General features: G+C 40.5%; 1 protein-coding gene across 1 annotated transcript in view; it reads right to left on the bottom strand.

Moving 5' to 3' along the window:
• LOC111148400 (Rho related BTB domain containing 3) overlaps positions 1-26,854 on the bottom strand; it is a 52,704-nt gene that overhangs the window by 10,120 nt on the left and 15,730 nt on the right. The window contains exons 5-10 of the mRNA XM_022504917.1: positions 23,298-23,409; positions 20,513-20,878; positions 11,824-11,936; positions 8,590-8,710; positions 3,751-3,924; positions 1,233-1,399 (exon numbers count right to left, since the gene is read on the bottom strand). Coding sequence (XP_022360625.1) covers positions 1,233-1,399; positions 3,751-3,924; positions 8,590-8,710; positions 11,824-11,936; positions 20,513-20,878; positions 23,298-23,409 — 1,053 coding nt within the window. The remainder of the gene's footprint in view (positions 1-1,232; positions 1,400-3,750; positions 3,925-8,589; positions 8,711-11,823; positions 11,937-20,512; positions 20,879-23,297; positions 23,410-26,854) is intronic.

The following is a 26,854-nucleotide window of genomic DNA, read 5'->3' as shown; positions in this document are numbered from 1 at the left end:
TGACAGATAACATTTTATGAAGTCCTGATAGTCACCAATGATGGATCAAATATATTCCTGTAAAAAAGACCTAGAAGTTTCAGCTTACGGCAAGTTCAATATAGACCATTATATTCCATGACACCTGGAAGCCCTAAAACCGTCACAGGGCAGACGATGGAACAGTAGAATAACCAGGGGTAGGATGACACGTTTGAATAAACTTCCTGCCCCCCTTTAGTGGGAATGAGGAAATAACTGATTTTTGACTGGCACAACATCTGCAGGCTCCAGAAGACTTCAAGACTGCAAACCTACTTTACTTATAGATCAGCCCAGTCCTTTGTCAGATACAGATTCTAGGCTCTTTGTGACTGCAGTTCCTCACAATTTGCTTAACTATGCAAACTCTATTCCCTAGAATGTGGAGAAATCCAATTCTTAAAAATATAAATGCCCTAAGCTTAAAATAAGTCAGAAAGTGTGGTGTACTGTAGTGATTCTCAACTCTGCTTTTACTGAAGGTACATGAGACCCATCAACAAAAGGCATTTTGAGGGGCGCCTGGGTGGCTCAGTGGGTTAAGCCTCTGCCTTTGGCTCAGGTCATGGTCTCCGGGTCCTGGGATTGAGCCCCGCATTGGGCTCTCTGCTCAGCAGGGAGCCTGCTTCCCTTCCTCTCTCTCTCTCTCTCCCTGCCTCTCTGCCTCCTTGTGATCTCTGTCTGTCAAATAAATAAAATCTTTAAAAAAAAAAAAAAGGCATTTTGAAAGGATAAATGAAGTACACTGATACATCCTACAAACAACAGGGAACTCTAAAACACGTCCATGAAGTGAAAGATGAATGAATGAACACATAAATGAGTTTAGCCTAACTATCTCTGTCAATATGCATGGACCAGTTCTGTCATTTTTCTTTCATGAACCCTAAGATGGGAAAGCTCTGGGGAAATTCAACCTAAGTTCTATTTCCTACAATGCCGATATGGCACAATAAAGCACCACACTCAGATGAGACTAAAACGGGCTGCCATGCAGGTGAAAAATTTCCCATCAGCAAATTCTACCACCCTGGAAAACAGTGCTCAAACATCCGATGCTTCAAAATGATCCAATCCCAGAAACTACTGTGAGGGCCTTTTAACCTCATTTGGCCAAACTTCTAAACTGAGACAAACACGGATGTCTCTCTCAAGAAACAGAATCTTTTTTTTTGTTTTAATCCAGCAAGCAGATACAAAGGGGTGAGTACCTTGGCTTTTTTGAGCAGGTCGACGATATCCAGGTTCATAGACGCCAGCTCCCTGCTAGGCATGCTCTGCAGCTGTGTGATGATGAAGAGCTCACAGATGTGCTGCAGCCTGGACACCTGGTACATCTCAGCACAGATCAGAAGACACATAGCCTGGAAAATGCCAGCTGACGAGGAAGGGAAAGAAAAGAAGGTGGACAGTGAAGCCAGGCCACGAACTCACAACCCTGAAATCCAGAGTGGCGCGCTTTGCCATGGGAGCCCCTATCAGTAGTGCCCCTGTCGTGCCATTTTATTTTATTTTATTTTATTTTTTTTTAAAGATTTTATTTATTTATTTGACAGAGATCACAAGCAGGCCGAGAGGCAGGCAGAGAGAGAGGAGGAAGCAGGCTCCCCGCTGAGCAGAGAGCCCGATGTGGGGCTCGATCCCAGGACCCTGGGATCATGACCTGAGCCGAAGGCAGAGGCTTTAACCCACTGAGCCACCCAGGAGCCCCTGTCGTGCCATTTTAGAAAGAATTAATTCAGGCCTTCACACTCTAAAGTGACTCTTTTTGTTGTTGTTGCTTTTAAGTCTTCAGAGAAGGCAATTCTATGATTGCCCTTAAATAATCAGTCCTGAGGCTGTTACATAACTCTGTGCCAGCTAAACCAAATCCCTGCAAATCTTCCTTCTCTTTAGTCCCCAGGTTTGTTTTTTTGTTGTTGTTGTGGTAAAACAAACATGACATAAAATTTGTCACTAACCACTTTCAAGTATACGGTTCGGTGACATTAAGGCACACTCACATTGTGGTGCAACCATCGCCATCTTCCATCTCCAGAACTTTTTTCTTCTTCCCAAACTGAAACTCTATATCTGTTAAGCAATAACTCCCCATTTCCACCTTCTCTTAACCCCTGGTAATCGCTCAGGTTGTGTGTTTGTGTGTGTGTGTGTGTGTATGTGTGTGTGTGTGTGTGTGTGTAAACATGCCTAGAAGTGATTTGTAATCTTTTTCTAAGGTAATTCTTTTTCTAAGCCCTCCTAAAATTCCTTGCATTGTTTTTTTGTAGCCAGGAACCATGAACACTGTGTATGATCAATCCTTAACACACTGAATAGAACACCTTTCTGCGATTTCTGAGTGCAAACATTCTAATACTGATCTTCTTTCTGATTATTCCCTTTGACTCATTTTCTCCCCACACCTTTTACCAAATTTTAAAGGGCTCTGTCCTAGTTATTAGTGCTTCTCTGAGCATTTTTTTCTAATTAGCAAGAGAAAACCTAAAATTTGAAGCTTCAGTTACACTAGTGGGAGGACAACTGAGCAACTAAACTTTATTATTTTATGTCTGGCTCAAAATTTTTATTTAACATACCATACAGATTCACCAGTATTAAATATAAAATAAACAGTAACACACATTTTGATGAGAATCAATGCTTTCATTTTTATTAAGCACATATAATAAGCCAGTCTTTAACACTGACCATAACAACTCTAACTGGCTGCAAGACCAGAACTAGCTCCGTTAAAAAAAGAATTTTCTTTTTGAACTTCTAAAACCTTTCACTAGAGGGCTCCTGACTTGTTTAAAATTTAAGAGGTTTTAATGACAAAGATTGGAAATCTTCCTAATCTAAAAGTGAAAGTAATAAATCTGAAGAGAGGGATGGTCTGAAATGTGTGTTTTCTTTTTGCAGTTGCTAGAACACATTGCCAGGTTCTCTAATCAAGGCCTTGGGCTCCCTGACTGAGTAAACTTATTCTAGGTGTGTATGTGGTCGTTGTGTTTGCGGTGGGAGCCATCTAGTGGCCAGAAGATGAAGATGAATTCAAGGGGCTTCTGTGCAGGTGCCCAAGGCTCTAGGATGAAGAAAGGATTTCGCAATTTCTCCAAGGAGACCCCCAGCTAGGAAAAAACAAAAAAACAAAAAAACAAAAAAAACCCTGCAAGATCTGTTCCAACTTACAGCTACCAAAGATGATTAGTTTTTAGTCAAAGACAGCCCTAAGTCAGTGAATAGGGAAATAAATCTTACAGTCCGCTGGGCATCCTAAACATCTCAGGAAGTTTTTGGAGAAGTTAGTTTAAGGATAGTATAATTTTAGGAGTAGTCAGAAGAAGACTTTAAAAAACCCCACATTCTCTGAGCTACAGAGATGACCAAGGGGTCTCAGAATATTCAAAGTCCTTAAAAGAGCCTGAATCACAAGTTAGAGCCATAAAAGCAGCTGCTCAAACCTCTTCTCTTTATGAAAGGGATGTCCCAGTCTGTCAAATTAGTCACTGGGTACCACAAAACACCTCCATTTCCAGGGTGTCCATATAATCACCACACTTTGGGAGCTAGCTGGGATGTGAAAACTGACTGAAAATTATTTGTCATCCCAATATTACCTCACCTGACCAGCACATTCCATGATGTCAACTTTGATCAATCTTAAGCGAAAACAAATTTCATAGAAAGCAATGCATCAAAATGAGTAACAAGGAAAAGAAGTTGTGAGATATTCAGACTGCTCACCTGGGCAACAGGAGTCTGTGTATAGGTATTCTAAGAATGACAAGAAAGTTTCTTTGGAAACACCGTAAACTGGAATCAGAACACTCTTTGCTTCCATGTAGTTCCCATTAAACATGGCTGCCATCACTTCACAGCGGGCCACCAGGATAGCCCTGTGGGCTGGCACTGTTGTACCTGCAAGGTTCAAAAGTTACATAAGCTACATAAACTTGCAGAGCTGTTATTCTAACAATCTCCCTGTCAGTTAGTGGGGTATTGTATTAGGCACAGCTAAGCCTATGTCAGAAAGCAAAGTCTGGGGAGATAACCAGCATTAACCAGAAACTTTTTAGTTTTTAATTGGAAAAACAGAGAGTTCAAAAGTTGATTTGGAAACCAACAATTTATAAGACAGGCAATTATTTGTTACTCAGTTTATATTTTCTGAAGATAAAAACACTGAAATGAAATATTTTGCTTCCTGTTTTTATAATGAAACATGTATCCTTTGCAATTGGCTTGAAATACCATCACCCATTCTTATGCATGTACCTCCCAAGAAAACAGTGTCACTATCCTTCTTGGACACACTTAAAGAACAGGTCCTGGGCCCGCTTCCCCTTGTGAGAAAGAGGAAACTGCAGAATGTAAACTACCCCTTGGCCTAAGCAATCCATATGTTACAGCAAGCATGGCAAGGGACTCTTTTGCGGAGCCAGGAGGGGGTTTCAGATATGATGGAAAATTTGGAAGGGGATGACCTAGTCCCCAGATGTCTCTCCAGGGTATCACCTCCTCAGGGAACAGGGCTGCTTCTGGGAAAGCCAGAGCTACTTTAAATTTTAAAGGCCCCTCAGCCCATACCCTTCTCTGAAGCTCACCAAACTAAACTGACTCTCTACCACAAGTCTGCTGAGCTCTCTAGCTCCTGGGCCGTCCCACCAAAGCAGCACCAGATGGCACATGTGTGAGGAAGCAGTTCTCACCATTGCCAGCACCTAGGAAACCACAAATCCCCAGGGAGCCTTCAGTTCAGTCTACATCAGTTTGACACATCGTTACTGAGCACCCACCATGTGCTAATCACTATGTTATGCATTAAAGATACAAAGATGAAAAAGACAAACTCCACTGCTTGGGAGCAGTCAAGCTTTTAGTCTGGTGGAAGACACCACAGCCAATGTGAATGACGAAACCTTCCGAAGAGTAACTCTGTGAGTCAAATCACTCTGCTCCGCTCAAGAGTCCTCACCTATACATTCCTACAATCTCAGACCTCTCAGAAGCATAGATTCTATGCTACATGAAGTATTCTAAAATATTTTACAATGAGAGGCACCTGGGTGGCAGAATCAGTTAAGTGTCTGAGTCTTGGTTTTGTGCTCAGGTCGTGATCTCAGTGTCATGAAATCGAGCCCTCCACCGGTCTCTGCGCTCAGCATGGAGTCTGCTTAAAGGACTCTCTCCCCCTCTCTCCCCCTCTCCCTCTCTCTCCAATAAATCAATAAATCTTTTAAAAAAGTTTAAATAAATATTTACAATGATTGGATTCTTCAGCTTCTTTAATCCAAGCAAAATATCTTCTGATTCAAAAAAGAAAAGAAGAGTTCCACCTAAGCCTGGTGACTTCCTCCAAAGCCAGTAATCCCTTAGGATTCACTAACAAGGCCCAGCATTGCCAGCTCTGAGCTCAATGCTTAGAACTATGATTTGTACAAATGCACCTTCCAGAGGAGCAGGAAGAACAGACTACCTACAGTGAACAAAGCTGAGTCATCACACACCCGCTAGCAGGCATCATCCTCCCCCCTCTGGGCTCTTTCCCCTCTCTACGCTTCTGCCGTTGGGCCACCTGCTCTCAGTGGAGCAGGGTCCACTGAGGGGCATGACCAGTTTCCATGATTAAATATGCTGGTTATCTTTGTACACATCAGTTCACCAAGAATTCAAACAGATAATGCAACTGGGCTTGTAATTCTAAGGTTTTAACACCTGAAGTAGGACTATTGAAAAAATGAAAAGGAAAAGCAGAAGCATGGCTTAAACAAACTAGACAGCCTCTTGTTTGGGTTAAGCAGAGGAATTTTGGATTGACCCAAAATACCAAATGGACAGTAGATGGGGAAGGAATGTGATAAGTAACCTTGGAATTTTAACAGAAATTTTCCATTGATAACTCCATTGCAATGGAGTTACAAGACCAGCAAAGAAAACACCAGTACCTGAAAGCACTGTCAAACTTGATCAAGCTTTGCGTTTGTTTGGAAAACCATTATACCTCCAGTTCAGAAAATCACTGCTTCTGTTTCTCACCTTCGCCAACTACTGTTTGGCGTCATAAACTGTTCCATTACGAAGCCAGAATGCAGTATCTCAGTACAGTCACATTTTCAACACAGTATACATACTGTATATATAAATAAACTGATTCAAATATGCCAAATGAACACAATCCAGTGTTCTTATACCAACCAGCAATAAGATAAAGCTGAAGAATGAAAGGGGGGGGCATCAATTATCTACTTTAAAGATAAACATGTTCTTTGAAAATGTCAAGGCCTAAAGTATCTTTACTTTGTAAAATTCAACTGCTGTTACAGTTTTAGAAACTTTTTTTTTAAAAAGGAAAATGCTTAAGAATGAAATAGAACTTGAAAGCCCAAGTTTCCTAATAAAATCCTGTATTTGTCCTACCTTCTTTAATTAATTTTCCAGGTTTCAAAGATGGAATTTTTAGCATTTTTGTTTTGTTTTATTCTTATATAACAGGAAAGTTGCCTAGTTCAAGAGAGATTTAGAATCTGTACCATCAAGTCTTTATATATACTCTTACATGCACCGTCCCTATCCTCATGACCAGTCTACCAGGTAGAAATCAGCATCCCCGTGTTACAGGCAAAAAGACCAAGGATCGGGAAGGTCAAGTAGCACAGCCACACCAGTACGGTATATCTGTACCCACACAAGAGCCCAACTGGGTCTTTCTAGTCCTGGTCACTACCACCTCAGCAAACTTAACACTAAAAATGACCTTTTAGGGGTGCCTGGGTGGCTCAGCGGGTTAAAGCCTCTGCCTTCGGCTCAGGTCATGATCCCAGGGTCCTGGGATCGAGTCCCGCATCGGGCCCTCTGCTCAGCAGGGAGCCTGCTTCCTCCTCTCTCTCTGCCTTCCTCTCTGCCTACTTGTGATCTCTGTCTGTCAAATAAATAAATAAAATCTTTAAAAAAAAAAAAAAATGACCTTTTAGAAGCTATCAGGTTCACCTTCTTCACTCCGGAAATGAGAAGACTTCATCAAGGGAGTCGCATTAAGTGACAGGTCTAATGACACATGTGGTTGGAAGGCAAAGCCAAGGCTAATGCCAGGTTGCATTAGCGAGCCTCCACAGCAAGCCTCCGGAGGAGACAACAGTGCTCCCTTCTGCACACTAGAGCTCCCTCCCCAAACTCCAGAAGCTGGGCTCGCCTCTCTGCCCACACTTGGCAGAGAAGCTGCTGCTAGACCCGGCTTCCACCCCTGCCGGCTCGTCTCAGCTCGGATGTTGGAAGGCCTTGGTTTCTGAGCTGAGGGGGCTACAAAGAGCAGCACAGCAGCTGAACGTCCGCACATCCCCCAAACAGCCCGCGCATGCCCAGCCTCCGCACAGCTCGGGAACACGGGCAGGTGTCCACAGAAGAGCTGGCAGGTGAGATTGTGAGAGGAAAGTACGAGATTATAAGGAGAAATAACTCTCCACATCACTGGTTATTTCTTGGCTCTCAACATATATTTTCGTATGTGGCATATTCCTTATGAAAAGCTTTTCAGTAGGTTACACTAGCTTGATGTTTGGTGTGAAGGCCTCCTATGCAAATTATAACCAAATATAGGCTCTTGTAGCTTTCTCTTCCCCCCTCCCATCACTTTTTATGTGTTTCAAGGTCACTCTTATTGTCCCATTCTCAGTGTCTCATGCTACATTTCAAACAGTGCTGACTGGAGCTTATCAGAGGGCACCTGGGAAGTTTCCAATTCACTATTTGTTTTGGCAAATGGCCAAAGTTAAAATGAACCTTTCTGAGGAAAATTTTAAAAAGCAAACGACTGTTAGCTGCCATACATTTCTATCATAAAACTATAATTTTATCTTGCTTCTAGTAATAGCCTACTTGAAATTCTACTTAATACATGTGGAAACAACTCCTAGCCTTCTTGCATAGTTGCAAGGTACCAGACAATTCACTTGTAAGATTATGCTTTCAATCTACTGAAGTGGCAAAATTACCCAAGCGAATAATCAATAATGGGCATTAAAACAGCTTATCATTATTAAAATTAGGTAGCATTACTTTCCTACAGAGATAAAAAGTGGCTCTCAGTTGCTCTGGTGATAATTCTCAGAGTGCCGTGAGGAATAAATGTAAAAATACCTACCCAGGCCTAATGTGAGCCAGGCATGACCCTCAATGCATGCTTAATTCCTTTTGCTCAAACAGAAAGAAGAGAACTGTATGAGTTACAGGTAATAAAATGTGAAGGGGGCTGGTTTCAGATGATTCAACAACTAGTATCTTAAGGAAATACACAGACAAAAGTACACAATGAGGTGATATTATAGATCATTCCATTCCACACTGGTCCCTAAAAACTAATGAAGCATATGGTTAGGGGGGAGAAAACTAGGAAAATATAAACTGCTTTCCTAGTCTTAAAAAAATACTTCATTTCCCTAGATTTTGCTGAGGGTCAGCCAGTCATCTATATCCTGCATTAGAGAATAGTATTTTCTTCACCCAAAATATTCAAAGCTGAAATAGAAAGTTAGGTAAGAAAATAAGAAAGAAAAATGAGTATTGAACTTCGTAAAAATTGTACCATACCTTGTATTTCGAAGACAACATCAGCAAGCATTGGTTTATTAAGGAAAAACTTGAGGGAAGTGTTATAAAACCACAGAGGTTTTCTGGCTTGGTAAGTTTTGCAATTCCTTAGACAATTAATCTATAACGGAAAACAAAAATACAAGAGGAAATGTACAATACGCTCTGGTAATAAATATATAGGTTGGTTAGAGAATTTGGAAAATGGCACTAAACGTCAAAAGAAATAATGAGTCCCTCCTCCATAGCACCTGTGCTCATAGCTGCCGTGGGAACTTGTCCTCAAGAATGACACGCGCTACACGAGAAGCAGCAGCACAGCTCTCTGTCACATTCTCAGCAGTGAGCGAACTAAGGGCAAACTCAGCTCTCTGGCTGAGAAACGCAGGGTTCTGAATCCACGTACGTGCCCGTTAGCTGGGAAGCAGACAACGGTCAACCTCAAAGGAATGCCTGGTAACATATGTTCACATATACAACCTGTTAGTGTGTTCGCTAACTAGAAAGGTACACACACACAAATTGAATCTGTCATTTAAAAAAAAACATGCATTTCCGTCCAGCACATCATGTCCTACTACTTACTAGATGAACATTAAAATACTGGAGAGTGATGAATTGATTCATCTCCATCTTAATGTACAGTCTTACAATCCTACCCACAGCTGGGATTCCTGGAATCAATCAATGGTTGCCTGGATCTCCACTCCAGCATTCCAGACCACACCTATCTGTGCTCGCACACCTGCTCACTCTAGGGGGTGGCCTCCCGTAATAGTGCCTAATAGTGCCTCTGTCCGACTCAGCGGTCTCCAGCCCCTACTACATCTCACTTCAGCTTTGGGGCTTTGTTTATCCTTCCTGTGATCTTTCAGACATTCCTTTGTTCCAGCCCCAGAATTCAAGAGCCAGCCCCTCTTCCCTCACCCTCCGGTTTCCTTAGATGAATCTCAGGACTTCTGCCTGCATCAGCACTCTAACCTCTACTTGGCTATCCAGGGAATATGGAAAGCTTCATCCCCCCAAAATAATCAAGCATACAACTGCACCAGTAAGAATAAACGGCACCTACTCTCCACTCGGAATTAAGGCACTCTGGTGGGAAATTAGAATCTTTGGTAAGAGGGAAACAAAATATGATCCTTCCTCACGAGGAAGAAGAAAACACACTCCAGAATGATTTTCATGAGCAAGGCAGAGAAGCAAAACAGGGTCACACAAATCCTGCTCCTATAAAGCACGTTCTCAGATCCTGTACACAACCTCCCTTAACACATGTTAGACGAACTGGTGGAGAGGATTCAGGTGAATGCCACATGCAAAGCAGAGCAAGTAAAAAAGCAGCACATAGGGGCGCCTGGGTGGCTCAGTGGGTTAAAGCCTCTGCCTTCGGCTCAGGTCATGATCCCAGGGTCCTGGGATCAAGCCCCACATCGGGCTCTCTGCTCAGCGGGGAGCCTGCTTTCTCTATCTCTCTGCCTGCCTCTCTGCCTACTTGTGATCTCTGTCTGTCAAATAAATAAAATCTTTAAAAAAAAAAAAGGCAGCACATAATCTGAGAACCAGCAAGGGCTTTAGAAATCATCATCTCTGCCTCATTTTACAGAAAGTCCTGAGGAGACTTGCTCAGAGCCAAGAATAATTCGTGGACAACTCACAATTCAAATGCACATTTCCTCATTCCTAACTTGGGCCTACAGCTCAATGCTGTACTCCGTGAATGAGAGAGACTTTACCCCAGGAAAGCAAAGGAAGAACGTGCAGAATTCATCTCTCCTCCTGTACAAAGGAGGTAATTTAGTTCAGTATCACAGAATCGCAGAACCTCCAGCCTCTTTCCCAAGAATTCATTTTTTTCTCAGTACTCAAAGGAATGACCATTTAAAATCACACTCAAGGAAAGGCGCAGATTTAGAACAAAAAGCAACACTTCGGTCCTCACCATTCACATAAAGGTTATAAATTTGTATATCATGAATACTATGTAGATTTATATTATTCATGAATAGATAGATCGATCGACCATGAATCCTTTGTCACCTATGCCTTGAATTTGAATGCAAAAAAGATAGGAAGATAGTAGTTTGGACACAACACTGATATACGTGTTATACATTTTCACTGGTCTATACACAAGTAATCTAGAGAACTTTTGGCAAATAGAATGCAGGTTTATGTTCACAATTCTATGAAAGCATTATTTAGTTGAATTAGACTGCTAAGAGAGAGCTACTACTCTGCCATCCCCTGGAAAACTGGACAGTTCTGTGTGGCTGCTTCTGTGTGTGATGGAGATGAGAAAAGGCTTGCCCCTTAATTCCATATTACTCTGTTTACATTTTTTTTCTCAAATAAGTCAGAAATCTTCATTAAAAGCTAGTACAGTTTTAAAATATTAACTTAAAAATATTAACTTAAAAAGTCTTAGGTTGTAGAATTGACAAAGTCACCCATATAAAATAACTAAAGGAATAATAATTTCTCTTACATTTAACATAAGTCTATTTTCTGCTAGGCACTGTACATAGCTTACCTTTTTGTCGACTATAGCCAATCTGTTTAGCACAGAATCTGAAATAAGAATACACCGGCTCAACTGTGTAATGTACTTGTCTCTAAAACTAACAAATGTATTTTTAAAGCCCTTACAGACTGGACAGTCTAAGGGACTAGAGTTTTAATATGCACACATTTTGGACTGTATACAAAGTCTGTATTTTATAACCTTTGACCTTGTTTATAATTTTAAACCTACAAAAGATGAGAAATCCTTAACTGTCCACCTGATCAAACGGACTTTTCAGGAATCTTGAAAAAGGTACGCAGAGAAACTGCCTTGCTCCTAAAAACTACTTGGACTTAAATTTGGAGAAGTGAGAAAGCGTCCCCTTTAACAAGCTTAACTGGAAATGGACAGATTCAACAGCCCTTCATTCCTCACATAGATTGCATATTCCTGGAGCTCTACGGGAATGTTTCGGAGGATGGAATTCACAAACCAACATTTTAAAGACATGACTCACACATATTTCAATTCTTACATGAATTAAAATCTGAGGTAGTGAGAAATACATGTTTGTGTTTAAAATATTCAAATGGCAGAAACAGACTCAAGAAAAACACATTTCTATACTGTTGACTCTTCTCATGACTCAGTATTATCATTTTACTATCGTATATTTGTTAAAATTCAGAGAACATCAAGGTAAACTGATTTTCAATAAAGGAATTTACCTTTCCTGGTGTTTTTAAAATGCATTTAACTTTCTCAATTACACTTGAAACATCTCCAGAATCTTTCACTTTCTTTCTGATGTCGTCTTCCAATTCTTCCCACTGAAAAGCACCTGTAAACAAATTAATATATGTTGGATTTTTATGTTAAAACAGGAAGTACTAAAATAAATATCTTATTACTGTTCATTCTTTTATTATTTTCTTTTTTCCTTACCAAACACATATCCTTGTAATTACACTAAAACATTTAAACAGTTCTCACATTTAAAAAAAATCAGTTTGCCTTCCCCTAATGTACTTCTTGAAACCTGAAGTCTGCCTCCCTGGCCAGCTGCCACCTCTTTATAATAGATGGTCATCTAAAAATGACAGCAACAGCCAGAATATAAGTTGCCATCACTAGCAGTCCTTCCCACACTCAAAGTATTTATTTGCCCTGGGTAAGAAGGCAGATGTGGCTTTTCCAAATTAAATTAAATCATACTAATCAAGGAAGGCAGCAACAAACATCAGGTAGAAGAATGAGCAGCAGGAACAGAATGCATTCAGAAGATCTCATGCATTGCCAGGGTCGGATAAGGATGTTCAACAGCTCTACAGACCCAACCTGAAGAAGGGAGGTATATTGTCCTGATGAACTATGTGACCATAGCACTGGAGGGAAATCATAGCACCTGGTCCCTTTCTTCCTTTGTCCTCACCCAACCCACTTCCTTCCAAGCTATCTCTTCTTAGGCTCATTTTACGCCTGTCTACACTGTCAGCCCCAGTCCTCTGTGTCTTACAAAACTGTTTGAAGGTCAGCAGAAGTTCTCCTTTCTCCAGGCACTTCTCTCACTTGGTTTACAGCAGTCTCGTATACAGCCTACCTGCTGCTCAGCGGCCCTCTCCTCACTGAATCAATCCCAAAACTTAATGCCGATAAGTTTCCAAAAGTACGATTCTGATGATGATATTTGAAGAGACGATCCCTATCTAGCCCATGGCTTACACAAAGTCCTAACTCCTAAAAATAAAATTAACCAAGGTGTAATGTGGGCAGGCATAATTGAGAGACCTAAGCTGTAGTTCTACCTCTTCCATTAATTGCTAATGTGACTTGGAACAAATCATCTCACCTCTATGTCACTCAAGATCCTTTTTAATCTCTCAATCTGTTTCTTCTGATGTCCCACTTTCTGTATCCAGAGCTTTGCCAGATGCCTTCATGGACATCAGGGATGGGGAGAGCTCATAATAAACGTTTACTGAACCAATGATATCAGACAATTGCAGCCAGCCTGAGCCAACCGGATCCAAAGCTACTCTGAAGAGTCACGTGATAGTCAAGCCCTGTAGTACTGGGTACTCTAGAGTATCTTTGAACTTCTCCTTACCTAACCTTCATGATTAGTACAGTGTATGTTGAGGAGTGGGGGAAGGGGAAGGAGAGCCCTGATCTGGGCCATTTGCTACCTCGGTGGTGCACATACTCACACCATGGCCACATTCAGGCCTCTGAAGGGACATCACAGAGCATGGAGCTGGGAAGAGATAAACACAATCGGCTCTCACAAGGTGGTGCCTCCAGCTTCAGCAACCCACTGTTTCTTCCTACCTTTCATGCTCTTTTTCTGACTTCACTGTTAACTCCTCTTCCTCCTCAAATTCCCAAAGGTTTGCAGTCTAGAAATGTCTGGATTTTTTTTTTTCTTTTAGCACTAAAGATTTTTAACTTTAAGGTCCCACACTCTTTGTACAATCTGATAAATTCTTTGCATCATCTCTCCAGGAAATTTCCCATACACACACACACATTACAGTCTACATTAAAATGTCAGAAGTGAAGGAACCCCTAAGAAACCGACAGAACCCAGACCAAAAGAATTTATGCCAGTGGTTCTCAACTATAGCCGTGCATTTCATTACATTTACCTGGACATCTTTCATAAAACACCATCAAGGAAGTATCAGTCCCAGGCCAATTAAATTAGAATTTCTGGGGATGGAGTAAAAGCCTCCCAAGTGATTTTAAGTGTTGATCAGCACTGAGTGTTGATCATCACTGTTCTTCTTCCAGACATTTCACCCCTGATCGAAACCCAGGATCAGTGGTATGCAGCAAACAGTAGGTATATTTTGATCATCTACACTTACACAGGCTAAAGGAGAACAGATACTATCTGTTAAAAATAAACTGTATTAACTAACGAATACCTACACAATATCTCCATTCAGAATATTATTTGAGAGAAAGCAAGAATTAAGTCGAAGTACATGGGATGAACAGCAGGTAAATCCTTACAGGCCATTCATTGACTGAGAACAGACACAGAAGGATCCAATAACTAAAGATGAAAGTAAGAATAGTTCATAGAGTGCTCTAAGGATTGGGCTGTTCATAGAATTAGAAATGCTAACCAAGTTGTGAAAACATTTAACATGTGGGGCGCCTGCATGGCTCAGTTGGCTAAGTGTCCAACTCTTGATTTCAGCTCAGGTCATGATCTCAGGGACCTGGGATTGAGCCCCCGTCAGGTTCTGTGCTCAGTGTGGTGTCTGCTTGTGGATTCTTTCTCTCTCTCCCTCCACTCCTCCTCTCACTTGCTCTCTCTCTCTTTCTCCCTCCTTCTAAAATAAATAAATAAATCCTTAAAAAAAAAAAAGAACATGTAACATGTGATCTATCTTTTTGGCAGAATTTTAGGTGTATATTACAGTACTGTTAACAATAGCCATGATACCATACAGATCTCTAGAACTTCTCTTGCATAACTGACTGGGATTTTCTCTTCAGTTAACGTCTCAGAGCACTGACGGAGTTGACTGAGGTTCTTAGGGAGCATGGTGTACTCATGCACACAAGCTGTGCTTTTAGGCAGAGTGGAAAAGAGCATACCACAGAATAATTCCAAGAGCCGGAAGATATGAGGCAAGCTGAAGAGGAAAGCTCCTTTCCACATGTTCGTTTACTCTGGCGGCATTTCAATAAGCGATGTGAAACTCTAAGGGCCATCTGTGGTATGAAGAGCTCAAAGCAAAATTCTTGAGGCTCTGACATACATTTCAATTCCTAACCATCTGAAACTGTGTGTGTCAGGAATTTGCAAGCATAAGGACTATCGAGTATTGTAAGAATGTCACAACTGTATGCCAATAAAGGATGACTCAATGGAGACCCAGAACCTGCTGGCCTCACTCCTTCTCTCTGAGTAACAGACTTTCAGTACTTACACAGTCTACAGTGTTAGCTGTTACCCATGAGAAAAGTAACATACACAAAACACATACTTTTACTGTGTCTATTTATTTAGGAATTTGCATTGGAGAATATATCGAAGCTTTATGTTAACTATACCATTATCCAGACCCTTCCTAAATACAGGACCCAAATGTCCATGGTGACACAATATATCCAAAATTTGAAATTCCTAAAAATTAAAAAGAAGTATGCTATTTAGAGGAAATTAAGACATTCTTTGTAATTTGGTTTTAAATAAAAAAGCAGGAGATAGACTGAAAACGGTTTTTCAGTCTACGTTTGCTCAGGGCAAATATTCCTGAGCATGCTGTGTTGTGGACTTCTACCTCTGCGTAGACCCAAAAGATGCCAGTACAAACAGCCCCTGTCTTCATTGCCCCCTAACATAATCTGTGGGTAAGCCAGGGCTTCTGTGAGGAAAGCTCTGCATAACTGGGTCTTAAAACTTGTGCTTGGTTCAAAAGTTTTAAAGTGCTCAACAACAGCAAAAAAAAAAGCAAAACAAAAAATTCCATAAGCCTGTCCCCTGTCCTCTTCACTGAAGTCTGTGTGTGTGTGTGTGTGTGCATACACACACATAATTATATAAGCATATATGTAATAATTGTTTAATATATATCTGTAAATCTGTATTTACATATATATGTTTAAAACCTTTCTTTAATTTGATAAAAAACATTTTCTTTTTTTATTTATTGAGAAAGAGAGCATGAGCAGCGGTGAGAGGTAGAGAGAGAGAGGGAGAAGCAGACTCCCTGCTGAGGAGGGAGCCCAACATGGGGCTCCATTCCAGGACCCCAGACTATTACCTGAGCCAAAGGCAGATGTGAAACAGACTGAGCCACCCAGGTGCCCCCGATAAAAAAGTATTTTCTAAATAAATGGTAACCCTAAGCACAAAGACTAGAGGATAAAACATGGGGCACCTGGATGGCTAAGTGGGTTGAGCCTCTGACTTCAGCTCAGGTCATGATCTCAGGGTCCTGGGATCGAGTCCCGCATTGGGCTCTCTGCTTGGCAGGGAGCCTGCTTTCTCCTCTCTCTCTCTCTGCCTGCCTATCTACCTACTTGTGATCTCTCTCTGTCAAATAAATAAATAAAATCTTAAAAAAAAAAAAGACTAGAGGATAAAACAAAACATCAGTAAGTGTTTCAACATTTGAGGGTAGGAATTGGGTTGATTTTTTTTCTCTTAACAATTTTTCTCAATTTTTTCAAAATTGTCTTTACTGTACAAATACAGCTTTAGTATCTTTTTAAACATTGTTTTAAAAAATATTTTATTTATTTATTTATTTGACAGAGAAATCTCAAGTAGACAGAGAGGCAGGCAGAGGGGGAGGGTGAAGCAGGCCCCCCACTAAGCAGAGAGCCCAATGCAGGGCTCGATCTCAGGACCCTGAGATCTTGACCTTAGCTGAAGGCAGAGGCTTAACCCACTGAGCCAGAGCCACCCAGGTGCCCCATAAACATTATTTAAATGCAATATAACTTTTGTTTGAGCCCGAGGTTATACTTTATAAATGCAGAGTAACAGGTACTTGCTGAAGCATTTCATTTCCCTTCTCTTCAAAGCATCAGGGTCTCCCTGCAGCCCCAGGTCAATGGCCTGTGGCCCAGCCCTTACCTGACACCACCTCTTCTCTGGGTCTTGACATACAAGGAGAGAAAGAACAGCAGAAATGTAGCAGCTCAGTGTCAGGTTAGGAAGCCTGTGCTCTGAGCTGGTCAAGGGCTTGGAGCAAGCTCTGCATGCCATGATGTACCTCTGCCTCCCACTGCTCTTCCCAGGCTCACTTCGTTTCACCCAGCCACAGAGCATCTCCCGCCCCACCCTCTGGCAGAGGCTACCCCGGAGCACCACCGACTGCTCCAGGTCCGAAGAGCTCACATCAGTCAGTCTTGCAGCTGACCCCATTTTGACTTTGTGCCCTAGGACTGGTAGACTGGGTTCTTCCCCGGGCCTCTGGACTGAATGCCAGGCTCTTATCCCCCTGGCCATGGCTGGCGTGTGGTTCTTCCGAGAGCAGGTGGTGCAGCTGCGTGTAGTCCCGAGCAGCAGCCTGACATGGGAGACTGCGGGAAATGCAGACTCTCAGGCCTCACCCCTGGGCCTACTGAATCAGAATCTGCACTTGAGAGGCACCTGGGTGCCTCAGTTAGTTAAGTGTCTGCCTTCAGCTCAAGTCATGATCCCAGGAGCCTGGCACTGGGCTCCCTGCTCAACGGGGCATGTGTTTCTCCCTGTGCCCCTCCCCCTGCTTGTGCTCCTCCTCCCTCCCTCTCACTCTCAGATAAATAAATCAAATTAAAAAAAAAAAAAAATCTGCACATGAACAAGATCCCCAGATGACTTGCATGCACATTGAGTTTGAGAAACACTGGTCCAAATGATGGACAAGCTGTAGCACCAGCCACCTGTTGTCAGAATAATGGCCTTTGGCTGATCTCCAGAGTAATGCAGCTTCCTTATTAAACTCTGTCTTGCCTGCTCTATTCCGTCCCTCTCTATCACCAAAGATGAGCATGCCAAAGCCCAGTCTATCATGCTCAACATTCTGGAACAGCTTTTATGAGCAGCTTCCATATGGCTTGCCAGCCTCATCTCCTGCAAGCCTTCACCTCCCACTCTATGCTCCAGCCAGTTCCCAGAAAACAACACTTACTAAAGATTACATTTTCCTTAATGTATATTTCCCAATAAATTTATTTCTTTCAAATAGTATTAGGGCCAACACATAAGGGGGCTGAGGAAGGAACTTTATTTTTCTTTGCCCTTTTCTTCCATCTGCATATATTAATTTTGCAATTTAAAAGATCACTCCCTATGAGAAAGACAAGTAGGTTCTGTCATTGGAGATACAGCTAGCTATTACTGCTACCTTATTAAAGAGGATATAACTGATCTCAAAGTGTTCATGTGTCTTTGAAAGTATTCGAAAGATATAGTCGTAAACTTACTGAATAACTCATAATTTCAACAGTAACATCACTAAAAAGAAAAGTCTAACATTTCCTGTATAGTTCTCTAAACATCATTAAAGACATTTTTTTAACATGTAAATATTTTTGTTTTTCAGATCTAGCCTTAAATTGTAAACTGTGAGGTTCAAAGTTTAAACATAAAAATCTGTAGTAGTAAATGAAGTGTTTAGTCTGCTTTATTCATATGATGATTCACAGCTACTGGAGTCTACTCACTAATTCAACCAACACAAAACCTGCCATGCTGAATGCACTGTGTTGGAGTGCTCTGTGGGAGTGGTTATTTATGCCTTCCCCAAGCCAATATTCACTGAATAATGGGTTTAAGGCCTACCACTACCGTTCTACTTCTGTATGTGTATTTTTATAGAGAGATGTTTTTAAAACTTTTTAAAAGTAATCTCTACACCCAACCTGGGGCTTGAACTCATGACCCCGAGATCAGGAGGCACATGCTCTACTGACTGAGGCAGCCAGGCACCCATATATATATATGTGTGTGTGTGTGTGTATATATAGATACATATATATCTATATATACACACACACATACATTTCAATCCACTTAAATCTTCATATTGCAACTGTACTTTTCAAAAACTTTAAATTTTACTTTAACTTATAGTAAAATTATATAACCACAGCCCAAATGAGAAAAAGTAAAATCTTAATTTCAATTATTTCAACTATCCAAAAGTTTCTTATAAATATGAAACAGTGCTTTATCTGCAAACCTTTGTAAACTTGTCTGTCCCCCATTCTGAAGTCTAAAAGCAGATTATAATGTTTCTCCAGAGCCACACTCCAGGGGAGTTACTTTAACTTAATATTTCATCAGAACATGATTCCAAGTGCAAAATTAAAGAAGAGAGACGTCCTCGGAAAATTTTTACTTAGATGCCTACTTTAAAAGTCACTTACATTAATTCTTTTCCATTCTTATATGGGACACTTATATGTGACACCCTCAATTCACTGGCTAAATGACTCAGATAAAATCTTTATTTTTTAAAATGTAGTAGCTATAAGTATTTAAAAGGGCAACAAGAAAAATAATTGGGAAGCTCTATGTTAAAAAGATAAGTGCACGGTAAAAAAAAATAGTAAAATCTAAAATAGTCAAAGTCAGGGTGCCTGGCTGACTCAGTTAGTGGAGCGTGTGACTCTTGATCTTGGGGTTGTGGGTTCAAGCCCCACACTGAGTGTAGAGATTACTTAAAAATAAAATCTTAAAAACAAAATAGGGGCGCCTGGGTGGCTCAGTGGGTTAAAGCCTCTGCCTTCAGCTCAGATCATGATTCCAGGGTCCTGGGATTGAGCCCGCTTCGGGCTCTCTGCTCATTGGGGAGCCTGCTTCCCCCTCTCTCTCTGCCTGCCTCTCTGCCTACTTGTGATCTCTGTCTGTCAAATAAATAAGTAAAATCTTAAAAAAAAAAAAAAAACCAAAATAATTAAATTAGATCTCAGACTAAACTAGCTTTGGAGACTGTTTCCAGTTACTAAATTGAATGTAAGGACCCTGCTAATTTCTCTCAATTCCCTCCAAAACCCAAGAGGAAGACAGAAAAGTGAATAAATGGTCAGCTTTTAAAATGAAGACATTGGGGTACCTGGGTGGTTCAGTCTGTTAAGCATATGACTCTTAGTTTCAGCTCAGGTCATGATCTCAGGGTCATGATCTCAGAGTTCTGAGACCGAGAGCCCCCATTTTGGGCTCCCCACTCAGCAGGCAGTCTGCTTCCTCTCTCCCTCTGCCCCCGCCTCTGCTCATGCTCTCTCTAGCGTGGGCTCCTGCTCTCTCTTGCTATCTCAATCTCTCTCTCAAGTAAATAAATCTTTCCAAAAAAGATGCAGATACTTATTTTCAGTTACACTTTGAAAATTGTGTTTCTTTAGAGTTAGACTAGACAATAAATTCTCAAATTTTCACATTTTGGATATTTTTGTTTAAATAAAGTACATAAGGGACGCCTGGGTGGCTCAGTTGGTTAAGCAGCTGCCTTCGGCTCAGGTCATGATCCCAGCGTCCTGGGATCGAGTCCCACATCGGGCTCCTTGCTCATCGGGGAGCCTGCTTCTCCCTCTGCCTCTGCCTGCCATTCTGTCTGCCTGTGCTTGCTCTCTCTCCCTCTCTCTCTGACAAATAAATAAATAAAATCTTTAAAAAATAAATAAATAAATAAATAAATAAAATACATAATACATACATAATAAAATACATCTGCTCAGTAGGAAAAGAAATTATTTTCACAAGTAGACTTAAAACCAAGGCAAGTAAACTTAATAAGGAAGATGGAAAGCTTAGACCAATTCCTGTATATAAAGATTATTTCATATATAATCCTTACCTTAGATGGTAGAAAGAAGATAAATGTGAAACTAATCAATACACCTGAGGCCCACAGGCACAGTTCCTTTCAAAAGCTTAAGAGAACCTACCAGAACCATTTAACAAGATACCTGAATAAATGAAGCGCAGAATGTCCGACAAACAAGAACAGAAGAGGGCGTCTTTGACAACGACACGTAATGGCGGGTTGCCTGGAGAGTCCTGGCTAGCACCTGGAAATGCAGGGTCTCTGTTGATAGCAAAGAGGTCCTGGGTAGTTCGGATGATACTGGAATCCTGAATGTCAGCGGGACTCTTCACATTGAAAAGGAGCATGAAAACATGGCTTACGGCACACAGAACAATCTTGTGGGCCTCGGCAACTTCCTTTAAATCTGGGTTGTAAAATACTACATCCACACACTGGCAGCAGAACAGCAAATTATTTAAATCAGAGTTATAATGTGATGCTTCAGCCTTTAAGACAGGCATTTTTTCTGTTTCAAAAAAGAAAATAAAAGTGATAAATTCTTCTTTAGGTCTATAGACCTGGATATTTCAGGTTTCTTTTAAACACAAGAGTATTTTCTTAATGTTATTAAGTTGAACCATATAAAATTGCCAATACTTGACCATTTGTGACCCTATGAAAACAGCAATTTTGTATAACCTAATCTAATTATAAACACATATAAATTAATTATCCTGAGATAACAGTCACAGAATTACACAGTATTTTTTTTAGCGAAAATGAAAATTGTACTAATGCCATTAACAGCAATATAATACTACTGCTCACTTTTTGTTGTCCCCAAATAAAATCTCTCTCCAAATATTACATTTTAGTATGTTGGTAGTTATAGTTCCTTACTTTCACCTGATAAAAATTCAAATAAATTACTGAACAAGTTCTGAAGAACCTAACCTCACATTTGAAGTCACTTTCTTCCTGGGTTTGGAAATGGAGGGGGGAAGAAATTGTTAGAATTAAATTGTTAAAACTGTAATCCCTCAAAGCCAGGGCTCTGAGTCTTGGGACTCCATTGTTGGAAACCATCTTGACCATTTTATTTTGATCCTAAAATTAATATTGTTTTTTTCCTCTTAGTAAAACAAATACCAGTCTTTCCCCTCAGCACACCTTAGGTAGAGTGTTGGTTAGACTCCCTAATTTTCAAAAAAGGATGCAACCTTCCATTTCCTAGTTTGATCACTAACAAAGATAAATTAGCCCTCAGTTAAGTCAGAATATCCCCACAGAGGATCATACCCTAGGCCCTCATCATAGACCCTAACTGTAAAATATCTACTGGCTAGCTTTATCCCAAACTGAGCTGAGGAAAGTAGAATTCAACCTTGAATTCAGTAGAAGTCAAATTGCTTTAGGAATGAAAACTCTTTACTCTAAAGCAAAACTCTGGTCTCTAGAACTGATAATAACAAGGTGCTCTGGTGGCTAGGCTTTTCCTGAACTATACCCCCACTCACCCTTCCCTCCAATGCCGAAGGCATCTCACAGACCCTTAATGGCTTAAGAACAATCTGGAAGCCACATGCCCCAGAGACCAGCATGTATCCTTAGAACAAATGAGCACCAGAACAAATGTTCAGAGTGATACCTAACAGAAGGGCACAGGGTACCACCTGTGAGAATGAAAACTGCATTTGCTGACCAGACACTTTGGAAAGGCCTGTCCATTAGGTCACCTAGTGCCCCAAGTGGAACCCACATGAGAAACTTTTCCTACTGCTAAATGGCATGAACAGCTTTGTTTTCTCAGAGGTACTATTGTGTTTTCTCTTCTTGAATAGTAAGAACCAAGAAATTATCTATCTTCGTTGTTTATTTGGCTATTCCTCACACATCTTCTCATCTAGAAAGTACTTAAAGCAGCAGGCTTGCTATATAACAGACCAAGTCTCCCCTCTTCCTTTGCACACCAGGAAGTTCAAAGCCAAATTGTGTATCATCACTTAGGATCTATCTGCATTTAAAAAAACAACAACCTGGAATTGACTTCCCATACTAACTTATGTTTTCCTCTTTTTAATTTATATTGATTTATTTAACAAGTGCTTATAAAGTACCTACATTTTAAAACCATTTCCATAATAAATTGGTCTGCATACAGTACTACTATATTTCTATGACATAATTATTCAAAAATTTTGATAAAAGTTAATTTTGATAGAATGGTATTTATGTTTTTTAACTTTATTTTCCACTAACCTTGGGTTGTGAACATTTTCAAACATTCAAAAAGTTGAAAGAATAATACAATAAGCACACACATATCCTTCACCTGGATTCTACAATTAACATTTTATGTTTGCCTTATCTCTAGCTAGATACACAGGCACACACTTATCACTCTGAACCACTTAAAAGTAGGTTGTAATCATCAAGATATTTCAGCTCTAAATAATGTCGTGTTCATTTCCAAGGAATAAGGACATTCTCCCATTAATCACAGAACCATTACCATATACACAAAAAATTAACAATTCCCTCATATCATCTAATTTCCAGTCCATATTAAAATTTTACCCAGTTGTCTTAAGAAGGTCTTTGAGATGTTTTTATTGAACCAGGTAAGGTTCATGCATTGCATTTGGTTGTTATTTCTCTTAGACTTTTATATAGGATAGCTCTTCACCATAGAAATTATTTTTTAAAGAAGCTATAGACTCGAGTTTAAGACGGTATTCCTTAAAATGGGTCTAAGTACCACCTGCTTCAGAATCACCTGGAGACTTATTTTAAAATCAGATTCTACACCCCACCCCAGATTTACTGAATGAGAATGTCAGGTGAGTCCTCAATGTACTCAAATTTGGGAACAACTGCTCTAAGACTTGTGAAGTGATCTATAACAAATATCAGTTAAATGTCTAGACATTGGTTAATAAATGCACCTGGTTGTTCAAGCTGAGGTGGTCTAATTCCATGAAATGAGTTGCTCATTTTCCTTTTCTTCATTTTTTCACTTGTCTTCTGATTTAAGGCTTGAATCATAAAATACTCCAACTAAAACATGAATTGAATTTTAATTAAAGCTTCAACAAAATTATGTCTCTGACAAGATTACTGGTACCCCAAATCACATTTGCCAAATGTTTTTAATGCCAGTATCATCTACATGTAAGCTTTAGCAAACACTTCTAAATAATTTTTTATTTAAAAAATGTATTAAGTTGGGGCGCCTGGGTGGCTCAGTGGGCTAAGCCGCTGCCTTCGGCTCAGGTCATGATCTCAGGGTCCTGGGATCGAGTCCCGCATCGGGCTCTCTGCTCAGCAGGGAGCCTGCTTCCCTCTCTCTCTCTCTCTGCCAGCCTCTCTGTCTACTTGTGATCTCTCTCTGTCAAATAAATAAATAAAATCTTTAAAAAAAATTTTTAAAAATGTATTAAGTAGAACAGACTGTGACTTGTCTAAGCATAAATAAACTATTCATTCAAAAAGGAACTGTTTATTCTCTTGAATAATCAAGAAAGCCCAGCAGTGCAACTATGTGACTATCAATAACTATCTTGTGGGCAACCATAGCAGTTAATACTAGAGAAACTCAGGGCAGGACAGATCTGGCTGTATGTCACAGATGCTCATATCAACTAGGAGTGTTTGCACGTGCTCTATTTTTTTCTTGAATAAATTTCATTGAAATACATCCTTTATGTAATAAATTAAAAATCTTGGGGCACCTGGCTGGCTCAGTCGGTAGAGCATACAACTCTTGATCTTGGGGTTGTAAGTTCGAGCCCCACATTAGGTGTGAAGATTACTTTAAAATAAAACCTCAGGGGTGCCTGTGTGGCTCAGTGGGTTAAGCATCTACCTTCGGCTCAGGTCATGATCTCAGGTTCTGGGATCCAGCCCCACATCAGGCTGGTTCTCTTTCTCCCTGCTCACCCCCACCCCCCGCCATGCTTTCTTTTGCTATTCCTCTCTCAATAAATAAAATCTTTTAAAAAATAAAAATAAAAATAAATAAAATCTTTAAAAAATCCTAACCACATGCACTTACACAGTACCAGGCCTATGCCTTATGCTGTAAGGCTTGGGGCAAAAGAATAGATAGAGGTCTATGTATCACATACACAAATATTCAAACTTTGTAAATCAAGAAAACAAACTATTATGTAGAAGCCAGGCTTAGCTTTAAATTCTCAGCCTTCTCAGAGCTTCATGTAGCACAGGGAGAACTGGCGCCTAACTCCTGGGCCCCAACACTGCCCCTTCTCTTCTCACCCCCTGCTCCAGCCCATGCCTTGAGGAGCTTTATGTGTACATGAAGACTCTACTCTCCCCTTCCCCAGTCCTCATATGCAGTCATCCTTTGGCCACTCTTCAGACCTAGGGACACACACACTACTAATGCAATTCACCTTCAGGAGGACTGACCCAGGAAAAAGGCCTGCACAGGCCTGAGAAACAGCCTGAGTGTCGCCGGTCAGAGACTTCTGGGGTCCTGGGTTTTGGAATACATTTGTAGCACTGTACAATGGAACCTTCTGTTCTGTGTTGATGAAAATGCTCTGTATATCCGTGCTATTGAAGAGAGTAGGCACAAGCCACGTGTGGCTATTAAACACCTGAGATGTGGGTAGTACATCTGAGGAACTGAACTTTCTTCAGTTAATTTAAACACAAATAGCGGCCTGTGGCTAGTGACCGCCATCATGGATGGCGCAGGTCTAGAACGGCTACTAGCTCCAAGGGGGCGTACACTCTTGGCTCCATCAACTTGTATAATGGGGGTGCAACTGGAGGAGGACCAGATGGGGCTCTCTTGAGCTAAAGGGCCCACACCCCTCTTGCCCAGGTCTTCATCTCTGACCCTTAAACACAAGACTTTAAATGCTCCTTGCACTCTGACATTATCATCTCCATCTATATTCCTGCAAATGCCACTAATTCTTACACTCAAGATCAAAGCTATACTTAACTATTCAACAATCCCATAAGGGATCATTCTGATCTTATTTCCATATTCTCACCAAGTCTTAGGGAAAAAAGAAACTGCCGTGTCTTTCTTCCAATCCTTGACCACATCTTCAATCCTTATCAAGTGTCCAACTCTAACTGCAACACCAAGTGTTAGGAACAAAGAGAAACAAGGGGGAGGAAGCAGAAGCAAGCAGAGAAAAGTGGGAGTTGGCAGGTGGGAAGAGTGACCCTGAGATTTCAGGTTCAGGAAGTGGAGCAGGGAACAAGACCACCTCACCCCAAGAGAACCAGCCCCCTCCTCTCCAACAAATGAAGCCAAACTATCATTTTTCCTCAGTTTCCTAAATATTTCAGGGAAATGCAAGATTCTTAGACTAAATTAAGATTTTTTAAAAATTAAATATAATTTTTTAAAAAAATTATATTTAAAAATATAATGTCTTTGACAGGAAAATTACATTTCAGTCCTCTCTACCTTTCTACCCTTTCTACTTTTTTATTTATCACTATTAAAAAAAAGACAAAAGTTTCTCACAGTTATTATGATACCAATATTGTGAGTATATCTTCCTTAATGCTATATTATTAATGTTTCTTTTCATTACTGGGCTATATAATAGCCATGATATACATGACAGAAATCAGAACCATTTATATTTGGGTTTTATTTTATCTTTGGTTCTTATTTGGAGCTTGGTAACTGTCCAGAACAAATGAAATTTCTACAGTCATCTGTGGAGACCTCAACATTTTGACATGAATCTACATAATGAATATTCTAGTATAATGGAAAGTGTACTTGACAAAGAGCCAGGGAACTAATGGAGAAGTTCAAAGTGCTCCTGCTTAATGCAGAGTTTACTTTGGTGTAAACCTCTTATCCATGTTTACCAAATTTGTCCTTGAGTGGAGTCACTTCTTACAGCGTTGAAAAGGTAGCTCCAAAGTGAGTTAATACTTACATGATAAAACTCCACAGTATTTCCCAAGGACCATGCAGTCCGAATAGTGTAGGGTAGGGGCTGTGTGCTAAGACAGGCCTCAAAATGCCTGTAGGACCCAATAAATGCCATAGCTACAGACCAAGCAAATTCCAAATGTATTTTTTTAAGATTTATTTATTTACTTGAGAGACAGAGAGCATATGAACGCAAGCAGGGAAAGAGGCACAAGGAGAGGGAGAGGAGAGAAGCAGTCTCCCTGGTGAGTGGAGGCTGAGGGCTCGATCTCATGACCCTGAGATCATAACCTGAGCAGAAATCAAGAGTCCAACACTTAATCAACTAGGCCACCTAGACGGCCCAACAAGCTATTTGTAGGAGTAGTTGCTATGGATACTTCTGAGTGGAATCATTTAGGAGTATACAAAATCTTGCCAAAACACACATCGAGGAAGAAAAATCATTCTTTTCAAATAATAGATAGAAATGAAGGCGAACTTGCATGGCCCAGTGGTTCAGGTTGCAAGGCTCATTGAACTATACAAAGATTAGGAATAAAACTGGCATCACAGATTTGCGTAAGT

The sequence above is a fragment of the Enhydra lutris genome, unplaced genomic scaffold (assembly GCF_002288905.1).
Source record: "Enhydra lutris kenyoni isolate GAN:26980312 unplaced genomic scaffold, ASM228890v2 scaffoldscaffold19, whole genome shotgun sequence".
Taxonomy (NCBI): Eukaryota; Metazoa; Chordata; class Mammalia; order Carnivora; family Mustelidae; genus Enhydra; species Enhydra lutris.
This window is presented reverse-complemented; position numbering and strand designations above follow the sequence as displayed.